Below are 17,977 nucleotides of genomic sequence, written 5' to 3'. Positions count from 1 at the left end.
CAGAAATTGTTTACGAATCACAACAGAGAAACGACATTTAAAGTTAATTCATCAGCTTGTCGATTCCTTTAAAATTATAATACATTTTCATCTTCTAAAATAATAAAATTTTCACTTTAATAACACCATGTCAAATGTCACATGTCACATGTCAACATGAAAAAGAAAAGTAGCTCTGCTCTCTGCCTAATTAAAAAAACAACTAAAGAGGATTTATTCTCTTATATGTATGTATAATAGACTTCAGTACTGTATAAGTCAGGTGTTATTTTGTGCTTACAGTAGCTTAATCTCACATTAAGTTACTAAATTAAACGCGTATGTAATTAATAGTTGAGCCACTTTATTTAAAGTAATTAAAATCAGTGTAAAATAATACAAAACTTAAGAAATCTTACAAAACTAAAATTAAAACATTATAATGAATATTATGTTTCTATGCTTTAGTCTCTGGATCATTACTTTCTAAAAGTTTACATTCAGTAGTCTCACATTGTTTTTTAATTTTAAACATCTCAGCTATTTCATACAAAGTTTTGTCTTTGGTTTCTGGCAAGTACTTGTACTCTAAAATTATAATTATTGTGGCGCAGATACCAAAACCCAAGTATGCCCCCTCAAAACCCAGAGAGTTGAAAACATATGGAGATACTTTGACAATACTACTCATTAAAAACATCACAAAAATAGTATAGAAAGCAGCGCAAACACTTCTTAACTCAAATGGAATCAATTCAGCTGCTATAGTTGCCGCCATTATTATCGGGCCACAGCATATTGACAAAGTATATCCAACCAACAAGCTAATGATAATGTGCGCATTTTCTGAAAACACAGATAATTTAATAAGGTAGAGGTAAATACTCATCGTGAATAAAAATATTATGCCTGATATTGTCATCGATAGTAGTAGCGTCCTTCTTTTAAGTATTTTAGATAATACGCTGCCAATATACATCCCTAATATAGTAAATCCGTCTATTGTCAACACGCCGATGTGCACCGTTGTTTGGTTCCCACTTAACTTCTTCATCATTTCAATGGCGTAGACAGCGCACGCCAGCTTCCCCGACAAATGATAGATCGACCCGGAGAGGCAGGCAAGAAGTAATGGCTTGAAGACCTCGGGCTTCTTGATATCTATTCGAAAATCTTTAAAATATTGTCGCAAGGATGTAATCGATTGCTTCTTTTCGTTATTTTCTTTGACAGAATTTAATAGCGCTGTTAGTTCTTTCTCAGAATTTTCGTCAACTCCTTTCATCCATCGGTGGGCCTTGGCACATTCGTCTTGCCTTCCTCGATAGGCCAGCCAGTAAGGCGACTCCGGTATGAACAAGGAAATGATTAAGCTAAAACCGGACCAACCGATTCCGATGAGACCAATGTACTTATAATGCGTGAAGATTCCGGTCGCGTTTGCAATCCAAACACCCCAGAAAAATGACGATGATTTTATAGTTAGCAGTACTCCTCTGTACTGAGGAGATGAGTATTCCGACAGTATCAATAAACATATAGAAGTCGAGGCACTTGCCGGCAGTCCAAATAAGAGTTGGCATATGACTAAATGTATAGGAGTTTTACTAAAGTAAATAACTGCAGAGGCTATTAATGAAGTGAAGGTGAGAATAATCAAGGTCAACTTCCGCCCCCAGTAGTGAGAGATGGGAACCACTATGAAAACGCAAAGGGCTCCTGAATAACCTATGGATGCACCTGAAAAAAATATATTATGAGTCAAATTATATACGAGTAATTGCTTTATTCTTTTTTTCTTTCAACCGTTTGATCACAAGCTGTGTACATTCGCTGTGGGAGTTCATATTGTTTAGCCTGATAGGAATAAGAGCTGGTGAACGCCAGACCTACGCTCCACAAATCATTCTGAGAGTGGGTAGTTAATATACAGGTGATTTTGTTATCAGTATCTAAATTTTTAGGAACGACTCAGAATCAGTAACTTAATCGATTTACGTAAAAAAAAACAAAATATTTTTTTCATAAAATATTAATTATTCTTTTTTTTTTGGTTTCAAAGTTGGCTCACGTGGATAATTTGCTTCGTTCATAGAAAAATACGTACTATCGCCAACAGTGTTAACTGCCCATTGAAAGTCATGTCATCTCGTTCTATCGCAAAGAATCGTCATTTGATTAGAATGGATAGTTAACAGTGTGGGCTTGTGTACACACAAATTATTACAAAGATAGACATAATGGTACGCGAAAATAAAACTTAATCTTTATAAATTAAGATAATGGGCACCCACGAATTAGATTTTCAATAATTTTTTTTCGCGAAAAATACCGCGATTGAGAATAATAAGGATAAAGTTTTATTTCTAAATTGTTCTATAGAGCTTATTAAAAAATATTGGATACTGATAACAAAATCCTCCTGTATTTAGGCAATGATTATAAGTAGTTTCCTCATCAGCCAGATAGTTGTGACGGTTCTGAAGGAATTGTAGCTTTTGTGGTAAATAAAAGAAATATTGAGGAATATAACTTTCTATTCGGTTTAGAGCGCACACAAATCACAGAGTTCAAAATGGCAGTAACAATAGTGTCAACATGAAAAAACTAAACGGATTTCCGTATTGCCAACATACACAATATAAAATGGTTGCGTTCCATTTATTCTAACACCCTCCCCTGGAACGTAACCCTATTTTAGTTACACAATACAAATGCTTATCAGCGGTAGTACCCTTAGTTAAATTATCAGCAATCATGTCTTCACCTTTAACATAACAAAATTTAACATTTAAATTATTAACATGATCCTTCAGAAAATGATAACGAATGTCTATATGCTTAGACCTAGGTAAGTAACAGTCATTCATAGATAACTTGATCGCACTCTGGTTGTCACTGAAGATGATAAGCGGGCTGTGCGGCGGCTGGCCGAGCTCGCCGTGCAGCTGCTGCAGCCACAACGCTTCCTGCGTCGCGGAGGACATCGACATGTACTCGGCCTCGGCTGTCGACAAGGCAACAGTCTGCTGTTTATGTGACCGCCAAGAGATGGCGCCACCCTGTAACATAAAAATGTAACTTGTGCACGATTTTCGGTCGCACACATCTCCTGCCCAATCTGCATCACAATATCCTGTGATTTTCTCATTACCATCTTTGGTGTAAATCAATTTCAAATCTTTGGTGCCCTGTAGATATCGAAATATTCTCTTCACTGCAGTCCAATGCGTAGCCTTGGGATTGTTGTTGAATCTGCTCAGTGTGTTAACTGCAAATGATATATCAGGCCGGGTAACCTGAGCCAGATAAAGCAATGAGCCAATAGCTTGTTGATATGGACAGTTTAACAATGCTTCTTGTTCTTCATTTTCATTAAATTTCATACCAACTTCAATAGGGGTTTTCACAGGTTTGCAGTCCGACATTCTGAATCTTGCTAAAATTTCTTTAATATATTTCTCCTGATCTAATACAACATCACTTCCACACCTAGTGATGTGCATGCCCAAGCACTGGCTAGCTGGGCCTAGATCTTTCATTTCCAAGTGTTCTTTTAATTTTTCCTTAAATAACATCTTTGTAGACTCTTGAGCAGTAAATAAAATTAGATCATCAACCCAGACAGCTATAAATGTGTTCTGTTCTATATTGAAATAAACACATGGATCTGTTTTCGATTGTTGCATTCCCAACTCATGTAGGACTTTGTTAAGTTTGACATTCCAAAGCCTACTGGCCTGTTTTAGCCCATATATCGATTTATGTAGAATGCATACCTGAGATCCCTGTTTATACTGTTCTGGTTGCTCCATATAGATAGTTTTATCTATCTCTCCTTGCAAAAAGGCTGAAACAGCATCCATTTGATCTATTTTCAGATTATATTTAGCTGCCAATGCAAATAAGTAGCGGATAGTGGTGTACCTGACAACTGGTGAGTATGTTTCTTCATAGTCTAATCCATTTCTCTGAGCATAGCCTTTTATTACAAGCCTAGCCTTGTAACTGGTGATATTTCCACTCTGGTCGGTTTTCGTTTTGAATACCCACTTATAGGGTAGAGCCTTTTTCCCCGGTGGAAGGTCTGTCAAACTCCAGGTTTCATTTTTCATTAAAGAATTGTATTCTTTATCCATCGCCTTCTTCCATTCTGTGGCTTGAGGTTAAGACAGAGCCTCTTCAACAGTCTGTGGATCAGATGAGTCAGTGTACAAACACAAATAACTATTTTTGTCACTCTCTTCATTCCTTTGCCTCTGAGACCGCAATGATCTTACTGTGATGTTGCTGTTAACATCCTGCTGCCGTCTCACTGAACACGGTGGATGATAAGTTTCATCAGAATCTCCAACATCAGTTTCATACTCACTTGAGTCTTCATGGACATCCGAGTCATTGTGCTCCGGAGTGAGTATTTCGGGATCAGAACTGTCTTTGCTGCTCTCTCTTTCCACTGTATCACATTCAACAGGGAGATTTGCATGTGTATTCACAGTTTCTATAAAAGTGACATCTCTACTTTTTACTATTTTCTTTGTTTCAGGGTCAAACAATCGGTAACCCTTCGAGTTTTCACAATAGCCAACTAGTATCATCCTTGATGATTTCTTGTCCCACTTTTGGCGTTTTTCTTTTGGAACATAGACCATAGCAACAGAGCCAAATATCTTCATGTGTGACAAGTTGGGTTTCCGTCCTTTCCAAATTTCAAATGGAGTTTTACCTTCTAGTGCCTTTGTTGGTGACCGATTGACAACATATGCTGCAGTTGCCACAGCTTCAGCCCACAAGCTCTTTTCCAAACCAGCATAAAATAGCATGCACCTCGCTCGCTCAACCAGGGTTCGGTTCATCCGTTCAGCGAGGCCGTTGTGCTGAGGCGTGTAGGGAGTGGACGTCTGGTGAACAATACCATGATTAGACAAAAACTTCTCAAAATTATGATTACAATATTCTTTGCCATTATCTGTGCGTATAATTTTGATTTTGTGGTCCAATTCATTCTCTACCTTTGACTTGAAATCCTTAAAGGTGTCCAGTTACTAGGTAGTTGTTTAAACTGAGGCACTCGACAAAGGCCAAGCCCGGAACATTCAAGATTGTTCATCAAAATATTCAAGGCTTGGCCAGCAAAGTCTTAGAAATAGAGCTATTCTTAAAAAGTTTTGATATTAATGTAATGTGTATTACCGAACACTGGCTAAAGAAATATGAAAGCTCTTTTCATATAGATAATTATCAGCTAAGTAGCGCGTTTTTCAGGAAGTCTGCCATTCACGGAGGCTCCTTAATATTTGTGAATAATAATATTAAATATAAAGAACGCAAAGATGTAGTAGGGCTATCAGTTGAGCGTGTTGTCGAAATTTCATGTGTCGAGCTTGAGAGTTACATCATTGTATGTGTGTATAGACCCCCTTCTGGGGACTTTGGTATTTTTGAAGCGGCTATTGAGGATGCTCTTAATAAAACTTGTAACAGCAACAAAAAGGTCTTAGTTTGTGGAGACTTTAACGTCAATTTACTATATAGCTCATCATCATATTCTGTAAGACTACTTTCCCTTTTTCAGTCATTTAACTTGTTTAGTCAATTTAAGGAACCAACTAGAATTACGGAAACCACAGCTACTTGTCTAGATAATATTTTCTCTAGCTGTGTCCCTGACAATAAAGCTGTCATACACAATCTTACGTCAGATCACTGTGGTATTAAAGTAGAATTTATTTGTAATAATTTGAATAATAAAAGTAAAAAAAATGCCGTATGTAGACCTGTAACCATTAGTCGTCTAGAACGTTTTAAAAATAATCTTGAAAATAAATTGCATTTAGTCCCGTATGTGCAGGGAGACCCAGATGCTCTTTACAATAACCTTTTCGAATGTATTAAAACCGAACATGACAAAGTTTTTACGGTAAAGCCATTAAAACCAAATACCAAATCAAAGTTTAGTGACTGGGCTACCAAGGGAATATACAAAAGTCGAAATACGTTATATGAACTTTATGGCATGAAAAAGTATAATAATAGTATATCTTTTCTTGAGCATGTAAAAAAGTATTCAAAAATTTTTAAGAAAGTTTGCTTCATGGCTAAGTCTTTTTATATTCGGGACAAGATAGGGAACGCCAGTAATAAAATAAAAGAAACTTGGAATGTTATCAACCGAGAGACTGGTAAACTAAAACTAAAAGATAATGACTTTTCTCTCAAAGTTCACGATAATTTGATTTCTGCAGATAAAGATGTAGCGGAAGCTTTTGACAAATTTTTTGGTAATATAGCTTCAGCAACAACTGCCAACTTAAAGTCATCTCCCTCCGAGGCCGAAGAAATATTGAAAACCCACGTGACACCCTGTGACTCGCACTTCTCTTTTAAACATATTACTCCATTAGATATCACTAAAACTTTTAATCTTTTAAACGTAAAGAGTACAACTGATATCTGGGGCATCTCTGTCAAGATAGTCAAACACATTATTGATATAATTTCCCCACAGTTAGCGATAATATTCAATAATTGCATAGAGAAGGGAATCTTCCCCGACCTCATGAAACATAGTAGACTAATGCCATTATTTAAGTCTGGTAGCAAAACCGACCCTGGCAATTATAGACCCATTTCTATCTTGCCCGCTCTGAGCAAGATTTTTGAAAAAATCATACAGGAGCAACTTATGATTCACTTTGGCTCTAATAAACTATTTCATAGTGAACAATATGGTTTCACCAAGGGTCGTTCCACCACCGATGCTGGGGTTGCACTACTTAAACATATCTTCGAGGCTTGGGAGAATTCTCAAAATGCACTAGGGGTCTTCTGTGATCTCTCAAAAGCTTTTGACTGCGTAGAACATCAAACGCTAATTCGCAAACTGCACTATTATGGGGTAAAGGACTCGGCTTTGGATTTAATACAATCCTATTTAAACTTTAGAGTTCAAAAAGTTGACATAAATGGTGTTTTGTCTTCTGGGTCACCTGTGAAAATGGGAGTTCCGCAGGGGTCCATTCTGGGTCCATTCTTGTTTCTTATATACATTAATGATCTACCATATTTTGTTAAGGACTCTTGCGAAATCGTGTTATTTGCTGATGACACATCTTTGATTTTTAATATCGACAGAAGTAAAAATAACTTTGACGATGTAAATAATGCACTAACAAGAGTTTTAAGTTGGTTCACTACAAATAATTTACAACTCAATGCAAAGAAAACAAAATGTATAAAATTCTCTTTGCCTAACGTAAAAACAGTTAGTACTCAAATAGAACTTAATAATAATGCAATCGATCTGGTAGACTCTACTGTATTTCTGGGAATTACCCTGGATTCAAAACTCCAGTGGGGCCCCCATGCCCCCCATATAGAAACTCTGGCGGGAAAGCTCAGCTCAGCGGCTTTTGCAATAAAAAGGATACGGTCATTAACCGATGTTTCAACAGCTCGTTTAGTCTACTTTAGCTACTTTCATAGCCTAATGTCATATGGAATCATGCTATGGGGCAAAGCTGCAGATTTTGAAACAATATTTATTTTGCAAAAACGTGCGATAAGATACTTGTATAAAATGAAAGCAAGAGCATCCCTTAGAGAATTGTTTAAAGAAATTGGCATTCTCACGGCCGCTTCACAATACATCTTAAACTGTATTCTATTTATTCAAAAAAATATTACTGAATTCAAAAAGAAAAGTGATATTCACCAAATTAACACTAGAAATAAAAATAAATTGGCTATACCCGCTTTTAGACTTAATAAAGTGTTTGCCTCTTTTATGGGACAAGGTATCCATTTTTATAACAAAGTCCCTGATAAATATAAAGAGCTACCGTATAATAAATTTAAAGATATAGTTAAAGATCACATGCTTAAAAAAGCCTATTATACAACTCGAGATTTTCTTAATGATAAGTCATCCTGGGAGTAGGATTATGGTCCTCTCATGCTCGCACTAAAAAGAATTAAAATGAAAAGTAATGTATAAACTCATAATAACTTCTCAAATGTTATAGTGTCATGCTTCTCAATCTGGACTGTTACTTAGCTTTAATATTAGTTTTTTATTTTAAAGAGATAACTTGGAATTGTCATTCTCACTAAAATGTCTCTGGGGTGGTGGCGTAGTGAGGCGGGTCGTTACATTCCCTCTAATATGGTCGAGTGAAGCGATGGCTGGTTCACTCGTCATGTCTGTGAACAGGCGCTGCTTTCGGGGACTGGTCAATCCAAGTTATTCAAATTTATGTATGCGAGTCATTTCTACTAGTATCTTAATATGTAAGTCTAGATATTAGCACGTCACTACCTTGTTTAATATACCACGCAATCTTGTATACCCATTCTTATAAGATACACCATACAAGAATGCATGGTAAATTCAGTGAACTGCTCCTGAATCGAATGTACCTACTACTACTATTTCTATTTATTTATATTAACCGGCAGACAGTGGTGACTGAGTTTGTTGCGGCGCTTCTTCTCAGCACTTGCCAAATGTTGGTCTCGAAGCGCTGGTAGGGTAAAAAGATTATGAGACATGTAGAGGCTCCTTAAGAGCAAAATGACGATTTGTAAGAACTATTTATTAGTCCAAACAAATAAAGAAATTTTGACTTTGACTTTGACTTTGACCAGAACATTCATTTTATCTTTGAGAAAGTACAAATGGACCTTTCGGGTAAAGTCATCGATGAAAGTGATAAAGTATTTCATACCTCCATATGATATGTTCTCCATCGGGCCGCACAAATCAGAATGTATTAGTTCCAGTGGTCTTGTTGCTCTGGAACCAACATTTTTGAACGACAGTCTGGCTTGTTTCCCTTCCAGACAGTGGGTACAGGTGACATTACTTACATTCTGAGTCAGAGTCACACCCTCAGCACAACCAGGCAGCTTCTTCACATCTGTAACATTCAGATGGCCCATACGTAAATGCCATAAGTAAACATTATTACAGTTTATGTCACTAGATGATAAGTGAGCCATTTCTCCGCTAGTGTCCATGATATACAAGTTGTTATTTAATGTTGCAGTACATATGATGTCTCCTTTGATGTTTCTAATAAAACATCCTCTGTTATCAAATGTAACATTAAATCCTCCTTTCACTATAGTGCTAACTGAGAGAAGATTAGCAGCTAGTCCAGGAACAAATAAAACATTTTTTACCTGAATTTTATGTTCCTTATTTACTTGAATATCTACACAACCAACTCCCTTGACAGCCAATGGTTCCCTGTTGGCAACTGTAATGTGTTTCACTGACGGCTCGGTGACATTGTACATCCAGTCTTCTCTACTTGTCATGTGCATGGATGCACCGGAGTCAATCAACCATTTATCACTGTTGTCACCAATGGTAGCTGAAAAAGCTGCAACAAAACTAGAAGTTTCTCCTTTATTACTTGTAGTTGATGGTTTCTTTGGCTGCTTACAAAACTTTGCAAAATGTCCTTGTTTGTTGCAATTGAAACATCTCGGTCATTTTGATTTAGATGGCTGCTCTTTGCTCTTCGTTTTCTTGGAGTTTGTATAGAATGCAGTAGATGTTGATATTTTTATTTCCTGAATAAGTTTGGATTTCACCGTGTCAGCACTGATTACTATACCAGAACTCTCCAGCCCCATGATCATGGGCTTATATTCATCAGGCAGTCCAGCCAACATTAGGGTTCCGAGCCACTCATCGTTCACATCAAATCCTATGTTCCGCAGTTTGTGCGCTGTGGTCATTATCTTACTGACATAGGTTTCAACACTGTTACTCGATTCTAAAGTGGTGTTTATCAAGTCTTTAAGCAAACCAACTCTTCTTGTAAGGCCATTGTCATCAAAAGCTCTCTGTAAGCTATCCCACACCTGATTTGCCGTTGAGCATTCCTGAACATGGACATAATTCTGGGGATCCAGTAGCAAAATTAGCTTGGCCTTCGCCTTGACATCCTTGGCAGCATCAACAGGTTTGTTATCAGGCGGTTCCACACAACACCACAAATCCTCGTGCTCTAAATATGTTTTCATGCTGAATTTCCAGGTGGCAAAGTTCTCTCGCCCGATCAGCTTTTCGAGACTGAACATATTTGCACTCATCCTGACGCGTTTTCACCAGATTAAGCAAGCAAGCAAGCGTTTTTCTGCAAACACGTTGTTGTACATAACCTCAATTCGGACTTCAATTGGAATTTCACCGACTGATTGAAGATTTTCTGATTTCTTCCAGATTTACCACAACTACGCTCTGCTACCATGAAGGAATTGTAGCTTTTTTGGTAAATAAAAGAAATATTGAGGAATATAACTTTCTATTCGGTTTAGAGCGCACACAAATCACAGAGTTCAAAATGGCAGTAACAATAGTGTCAACATGAAAAAACTAAACGGATTTCCGTATTGCCAACATACACAATATAAAATGGTTGCGTTCCATTTATTCTAACAACAATCTTTTAGGGTATCTATTAAAGCCACGATGACCCAAACCTCATAATACACCAACATTTTTATGTTTGTTGGTCTGTCTGGCGTTCACCAGCTCTTATTCTAGAATATTTGGGAATGGTTTTAATTAAACGAGAATTCAAGTCATAGCATCATCATAATAGGCATAATATCGCCATATAATAGGAAAAAAAAAGTTAGTAATTAATTAACATTGGTGGTGTCAACTACCCTGTTAATTTGACCACTCACTTATCCAAGAAGACATCTCGTTGCTGACAACGGCTGAGGAGTTGGCTTCCAGCCTCAGCTGAGGGATCGCCACCGTGGGAGTGCCCATGGCAAGCCCGATCGAGAGGAAACAGATCCATATTATGAAGGCCACGAGTACCTGAAGAGTTAAGAGTGGTGTGCTATAAAAATGCAATTCGAATTTTTCTTTTTTCTTTACTATAAAATAATAATTATGTATTTCATTACATTGTCAAAAATAAAATGCTATCTATAAACCTAAGTATTATTATTTCTGATTTAAAAAGTAGATTAATTAATTTAAGTATAAAATTTAATAAATTAAAAAAGTTTACTTGTCTGAATATATGAGTCCATCCCGTTTTCGCTCGACCATTAATAGTTTTATATTCTGTTTCCATTGTTTTATTTTATTTGCCTAGAAGACAGAATAGTCATCACCTGAGGTGGCGTATAACTAACTGAAACAAGTAATTATATCTACAATACCGGAAGCTTTGTATATCACCGTGTCAAATACGAAATTTTAACCGCCTCTGTTGTCTAGTGTTACGACCATTGCTGACCCAGCGGTTCGAATGCGATTCAAAGAGTTATAACTTCTATCAAGTTAACTAATGAAGGTCACATGGCCTGGTGGTGTAGGTCGCGGAAGGTAGCTGGATGCAGCGTAGGTCCAGTCGTTGTGAATTCCTTGGAGGTCTTCGTTCAGCAGTGGACGTCATTTGGCTAAAACGATATTTTTCTTTAAAGGATTTCGTGGAAGGTAGTTGTAACAGATCGAGCCGTTTTAAATTTATATGTATAATAGACTTCAGTACTGTATAAGTCAGGTGTTATTTTGTGATTACAGTAGCTTAATCTCACTAGTTACTAAATTAAACGCGTATGTAATTAATAGTTGAGTCACTTTATTTAAAGTAACAAAAATCAGTGTAAAATAATATAAAACTTAAGAAATCTTACAAAACTAAAATTAAAATATTATAATGATTATTGTTTCTATGCTTTAGTCTCTGGATCATTACTTTCTAAAAGTTTACATTCAGTAGTCTCACTTTGTTTTTTAATTTTAAACATCTCAGCTATTTCATACAAAGTTTTGTCTTTGGTTTCTGGCAAGTACTTATACTCCAAAATAATAACTATTGTAGCGCAAATACCAAAACCCAAGTATGCTCCTTCAAAACCCACAGAGTTAAAAACATATGGGGATACTTTGACTACGCTACTCATTAAAAGCATCACGAAAATAGAAAAGAAACCAGCGCAAACACTTCTTAACTCAAATGGAAATAATTCGGCAGCTATTGATGTCGCCAATATCATTGGGCCACAGCATATTGACAAAGTATATCCAACCAACAAGCCAATGATAATATACACATTTTCTGGTAACACAGATAATTTAATAAGGTAGAGGTAAATACTCAACGTGAACAAAAATATTGTGCCTGATATTGTCATTGACAGTAGTAGCGTCCTTCTTTTAAGTATTTTCGATAATCCACTGCCTACATACATTCCTAATATACTAAATCCGTCTAAGGTCAAAACGCCGACGTATACCGTCGACTGGTTCCCACTTAACTTCTTCATCATTTCAATGGCGTAGACAGCGCATGCCAGCTTCCCCGACAAATGATAGATCGACCCAGTGAGACAGCCAAGAATTATAGGCTTGAAAACCTCAGGCTTCTTGATGGCTGTTCGACAGTCTTTGAAATATTGTCGCAAGGATGTAATCGATTGCTTCTTTTCGTTATTTTCTTTGACAAAATTTAATAGCGCTTTTAGTTCTTTCTCAGAATTTTCGCCAACTCCTTTCATCCATCGGTGGGACTCGGCACATTCGTCGTGCCTTCCTCGATAGGCCAGCCAGTAAGGCGACTCCGGTATGAACAAGGAAATGATTAAGCTAAAACCGGACCAACCGATTCCGATGAGACCAATGTACTTATAATGCGTGAAGATTCCGGTCGCGTTTGCAATCCAAATGCCCCAGAAAAATGACGACGTTTTCATAGTTAGCAGTACTCCTCTGTATTGAGGAGATGAGTATTCAGAGAGTATTAATAAAAATACAGAAGTCTGTGCGCCTATTGGTAGCCCAAATATGAGTTGGCTTATGAGTAAATGCATAGGCGTTTTACTAAAGTAAATAACTGCAGAGGCTATTAACGTAGTGACAGAGAGAATAATCATGGTGAACTTCCGCCCCCAGTAGTGTGCGATGGGAACCATTATGAAGACACAAATGGCTCCCGAGTAGCCTATAGATGAACCTGAAAAAAAATTAACTGTCAATACGAAGAAGATTGTCCTGCATTAAAAAATGGCAAACATTCAACAACGTCATTGATCGCCCGGGAGAAAAAGTAGTTGAATTTTTAAGATTATTTTGTGTTCTGGTCTACTAAATTAATTTGATCACTCACTTATCCAGGAAGACATCTCGCTGCTGACAACGGCAGAGGAGTTGGCCTCCAGCCTAAGCTGAGGGATCGCCACCGTGGGAGTGCCCATGGCTAGCCCTGTCATGAGGAAAGAGATCCATATTATGAAGGCCACGAGTACCTGAAATAGAGTGGTAGGTATGCCTTTATCCCGGGACAAACTTGATCTTCACTGGTTGGGTTTTGATTGGCAGTCAAGCTGTAGATCCTGGCTACACAGGAGTTGCAGCGGTGGGAACGAGAGGTAGGAATAGTCCCGTTATTAAAGAGTGTGATGAAATTAAAAGTTCTGAAAACTTAAGCTTTACGTGCAACTGATGAGCACTGAGTACTTTAACTTACTTATAATAAAATATTATGATGTATTTTTGGATATTAAAGTGGATTTTTGAGAAATAAATATTCTAAAACTGAAAGTATGTACAAATTAATAACTGATTCATACTTTTATCGAGTAAAAGTCAAACCTCGCGAGTTATCCTTGAAAAATCAAAGCCGAGTTTTTTCTTTACTTTAAAATTAATTTAACCCAGTCCGCAAATACATTATAATAATAATCATCTAAGCAAAAATGTGACTAACTAGGTACTCGAACTCGAAAAATAATTAAAATTACCTCAGTAATAAAAAGCGAGTTAAAAAATAATAGTATAAAGGATTATATTAAAAACTACCTGTCTGAAAAAAGGAATCCATTGTGTTTTCGCTCGACCATTAACAATTTTGTATTCTGTTTCCATTATTGTATTTCACTTTCTTAAAAACAGTAGTCATCACCTGAGGTGGCGTATAACAGACTGAAACAAGTTATTGTACTTCGCTGCAAGCATTATTTATTATGACCGTATCAAATACGAATTTTTTCCCATTATCAGACTCAAACAATGTTAAACTATGTGCATATGTTAAGATAGAAGGTTCGAAACATTACGTTAAAAATGGCGACCCAATAAAACGATGTTTTTCTGAGAAAGCTACTCGCATAACATTTATAATTAAAATTGTTTAATAATCTTCTCTTCTAGTCTACAAATGATTCAGTGGAAAATAGTTGAACGGAAAGCATGGTTGAATCGTTTTAATACATTTAAGTTATTGATATTGTTTCTTAGGCTTGTACACAATTCTAGTGTTATTTTGTGTAGGGAAGTGAAACAGAATTTGGGTGCACAACGTATCTCGCGAATTATTTGTCGTGGTTATTAAAAATTTGCACTTACCCAATTTATTGGGGATTCGAGATTCTTCTTAAATTAAATATAAATACACAAAAAGTACTCTGTTGTACCGTATAGCGCTCCATCATGACTAAAATTGCAATTTCCCATCACCCACGCGTCCCTGCCTCGAAACGTTTTCGAGAAATCAAGCGTTACTATTTGCAAAAATAGAGGAACACGGGTCTCAACATCATCATCATAATCATTTTAGCCACAAGACGTCCACTGCTGAACCACGCTGAACATAGGTTTCCCCAAATGACTTCCACATCGCACGGTTGGTAGCGGCCTGCATCCAGCGCCTTCGTGCTACCTTTATCAGGTCGTTGTTCCATCTTGTGGGTGGACATCCCACGCTTCGTTTTCCGGTACGTGGCCTCCACTCCAGAACCTTGCTGCCCCATCGGCCGTCAGTTCTGCGTACTATGTGCCCTGCTCATTTCCACTTCAGTTTGCTAATCCGTTGGGATCTGTCGTAATATAAGTTACATAATTATTCACGGCTTGTCGTTTCGGCTACTATGCTGCCGCAGTGGTCACAACCAGAAAGGCGGCCCGCGGTGTCGTCCATTCGGGTGGGCTCTCAGATCATAGAAGGGAATAGATGTGAAACGGGGGCGTGGCGCGTTATGCCCAGAAACGAACATCGCCCGCGAAGCCAGGTTAGTCGCGATTCAGTCGTACTGAGGAAATGTTCTCCGATATTTTTGGATAATGCGTCGTTACGTGCCCTGTAAGTGCCTATTTACTCTCGCCTTGAAAAGGAGAGAGTTCTATCTATGTAAGAAACATTTTGTTTTCTTTCAACTGTCAAATAGATGAAGTTCATATTCTTGTTGCCAGATTTCTGCCTCAATCTTGCACAATCTACATTATTTTTATTCATAAAACAACGGAATTGGTTGACTCACGCACTCTTTACTGCCGTTCTTGTTGCATATTTGACCTACAGTAGATAAAGAAGCAGTGAACCCACTTTCTAGTGCTATTTTTGCTTAATGTAAGTAGTAAGTATGGCTTACACAAAATTATGACCCGTTCAGCACTCCTATTAACGCTCGTTTTTCTATGACGCCCGACCGCTGCTCCGTTGAATTATCGGTGTTGACGGTAGACTGCAAAAATGTTCACCGTTTGTTTTTTGTAAACGTTAATGTATGTTAAATTCAATAAATTGTTTGTAATTGATTGATTTAGATAATAAGGTTAGTCACATACCTCTTTCATTTATGGTTGGATGCCCAGTAGATCTGAACCTTCTGTTTCAGGTTATGTTGTATCTTTTCCTTGAATGTTATGGCTTTTGCTGAAAAGAAGCTTTTTAAATCAGTCTGCATAGGAAAGTAAAACGCGTATGTATACTTCAGAGTGAAACACCATATTAAGTATCAGTAAATCAGCAAAATGTAAAATAAATGTTTTAACGACTTAAGCGTGTATCTATTTATACTACTAATATAAAGCTGAAGAGTTTGTTTGTTTGTTTGATTGAACGCGCAAATCTCAGGAAATACTGGTCCCGCATGGGCATGGTGGATCCCGCCGTGTAGGGCGGGACGTCCGTAGAAGGCATCCTGGTCGTCTCTAGTACCCAAGGTGCCGACCACTATGCGGCAGAGGGTACACCACAGGTTTTTAGTGGGTTCAAGCCACATAACCTGCCGCCCCTCGCGGTAGGTATGGACAGGCCATTTTCCTGGGTAAAAAGGAACTACTGGTCTGATTTGAAAAATTCTTTTACTGTTCGATATCCCATTTAAGTATCGAGGAAGGCTTTAGGATATAACATCACCTTACAGCCAATACGAGCGGAGCAGTGAAGAAAAATGTTGCAAAAACGGGAAATATAATTCAAACTATTTTCACGCGTACGAAGTCGCGGGCAGAAGGTAGTGTTATTATTATTGCTTGTACAGACGGCGCGGCAGATAAGGCTTAACACTGTGGCGTCGTAAGTACTCGTATACGTTAGTTACAACAAAAATGTTCAGTCTGACGAGTTGTAGACTGTACACGTAATAAAATTTTAATAAATCATTCGCTGTAACTATCACATGCATAACATAATATTTATAGAACTAGTAAATCATATTTGTCCGTTCTTTTAAATAAGATGATAATGAAATCTAGCGTCAATTAGCGCCATCATCATCATCATTTCAGCCGTAGGAAGTCTACTGATGAACATAAGCCTGCCGGAATGATTTCCATAATGACCGGTTGGCAGCTGTCGTTGGTCAACCTTGGTACAAGTGTCATTAATCAAGTCACAGGTCACACTGATAGTCCAGTCATTATAGTAAGTTCACCTCGGAATTCGAGATACCCAGCTGTAAGTCTGTAAATACGTGTATATTGACACCCTAAAAGTTGTCTCAAAACCTACATATGGTAGGGTGTAAGCAACTATTAAATTTCAAGGTCAACGGTCACAAAAATCGTTTTTTTGCGCTTTTTTTAGAAATATCTCATTTCCTATGGGTTTTTTGCTATTTGTATTTATTATCAACTAGCTGACCCGGCGAACTTTGTTCCGCCTTAATGGCAAATAAGCACACTTTTTTTTTTAATTTCGAACGGGATAAAAAGTATCCTATGTCCTTCTCCTGGCTCTAAACTACCTCCCTGACAATTTTCAGCTAAATCGGTTCAGCCGTTCTTGAGTTATAAGTGGAGTAACTAACACGACTTTCTTTTATATATATAGTATATAGATATTGTAGAATACTAAATTCTCTACAAATTTTGTTTAAATTTTTTTTTTATACGGTGAACCATTTTCGAGATAGAGGGCGGAGAGCGCGCGGTCACTGCATCACTTCAGGTCAACTTAAGCGGTTTAGATTTTTCATACAAAAAGATTTTCCCGCTAATTCCCGTGGGAATTTCGGGAATTCCTTGTTGTGACTAAGCTTAAAGTTTACTAAGGTACCTACATGCCAAATTTCAAGCGTCTAACTTCCGTTAAGCGTTTAGATGTTTCATACAAAAGGATTTTCCCGCTAATTCCTGTTCCCGTGGGAATTCCTAAGTATACTATAACCTGCCCAGGTGTATGAAGAATAATTGTACCAAGTTTAGTTAAAATCCGTCGAGTAGTTTTTGTTTCTATAAGGAACATACAGACGGACAGACAGACAGACAAAAATTTTACTGATTGCATTTTTGGCATCAGTATCGATCACTAATCACCCCCTGATAGTTATTTTGAAAATATATTTCATGTATAGAATTGACCTCTCTACAGATTTATTATAAGTACTAGCGGCCGCCCTCTATCTCGAAAACGGTTCACCGTATAAAAAAATTTTTTGAACAAAATTTGCAGAGAATTTTGTATTCTACAATATTGATAATAAATACAAATAGCAAAAATCCCATAGGAAATGAGATATTTCCAAAAAAAGCGCAAAAAACCGATTTTTGTGACCTTTGACCTTAAAATTTAATAGTTGCTTACACCCTACCATATGTAGGTTTGAGACAACTTTTAGGGTGTCAATATCCTCCTGAGACCCCCGGTGTCACTCGTGACACTTGAGTATATATTTTTTTTACAGCGTCATTTATTGGTATTTATGAAAATTAATAAAAGTGTGTAAAACGTTGGAATATGTC

At 37.3% G+C, this 17,977-nt stretch overlaps 2 protein-coding genes across 2 annotated transcripts; both read right to left on the bottom strand.

Annotated features, from left to right (window-relative positions):
* Positions 1 to 436: 436 nt before the first annotated feature.
* LOC135076437 (facilitated trehalose transporter Tret1-2 homolog) lies at positions 437 to 11,206 on the bottom strand. Its single transcript, XM_063970904.1, has 3 exons — positions 11,019 to 11,206; positions 10,684 to 10,822; positions 437 to 1,719 (listed from the first exon to the last, which is right to left on the bottom strand). The coding sequence occupies exons 1-3, from the start codon at positions 11,082 to 11,084 to the stop codon at positions 437 to 439; spliced, it is 1,488 nt and encodes a 495-aa protein (XP_063826974.1). The 5' UTR covers positions 11,085 to 11,206.
* A 479-nt stretch (positions 11,207 to 11,685) lies between these two features.
* Positions 11,686 to 15,697, bottom strand: LOC135076449 (facilitated trehalose transporter Tret1-like). The gene is made up of 3 exons (XM_063970916.1): positions 15,578 to 15,697; positions 13,122 to 13,260; positions 11,686 to 12,968 (listed from the first exon to the last, which is right to left on the bottom strand). The coding sequence occupies exons 1-3, from the start codon at positions 15,584 to 15,586 to the stop codon at positions 11,686 to 11,688; spliced, it is 1,431 nt and encodes a 476-aa protein (XP_063826986.1). The 5' UTR covers positions 15,587 to 15,697.
* Positions 15,698 to 17,977: the final 2,280 nt, after the last annotated feature.

This window comes from Ostrinia nubilalis, chromosome 12 (genome assembly GCF_963855985.1).
Source record: "Ostrinia nubilalis chromosome 12, ilOstNubi1.1, whole genome shotgun sequence".
Lineage (NCBI taxonomy): Eukaryota > Metazoa > Arthropoda > Insecta > Lepidoptera > Crambidae > Ostrinia > Ostrinia nubilalis.
Note: the sequence above shows the minus strand (reverse complement) of the source record. Positions and strands in the feature narration are given on the sequence as shown.

Excerpts from the sequence above, each read along its gene's own strand:
- LOC135076437 (XM_063970904.1), bottom strand. The coding sequence starts at position 11,084 with ATGGAAACAGAATATAAAACTATTAATGGTCGAGCGAAAACGGGATGG. Across the intron at positions 10,823-11,018 it reads GGACTCATATATTCAGACAA|GTACTCGTGGCCTTCATAAT; the intron begins GTAAACTTTTTT and ends TTAACTCTTCAG. Across the intron at positions 1,720-10,683 it reads CGAGATGTCTTCTTGGATAA|GTGCATCCATAGGTTATTCA; the intron begins GTGAGTGGTCAA and ends TATTTTTTTCAG.
- LOC135076449 (XM_063970916.1), bottom strand. Across the intron at positions 12,969-13,121 it reads CGAGATGTCTTCCTGGATAA|GTTCATCTATAGGCTACTCG; the intron begins GTGAGTGATCAA and ends ATTTTTTTTCAG.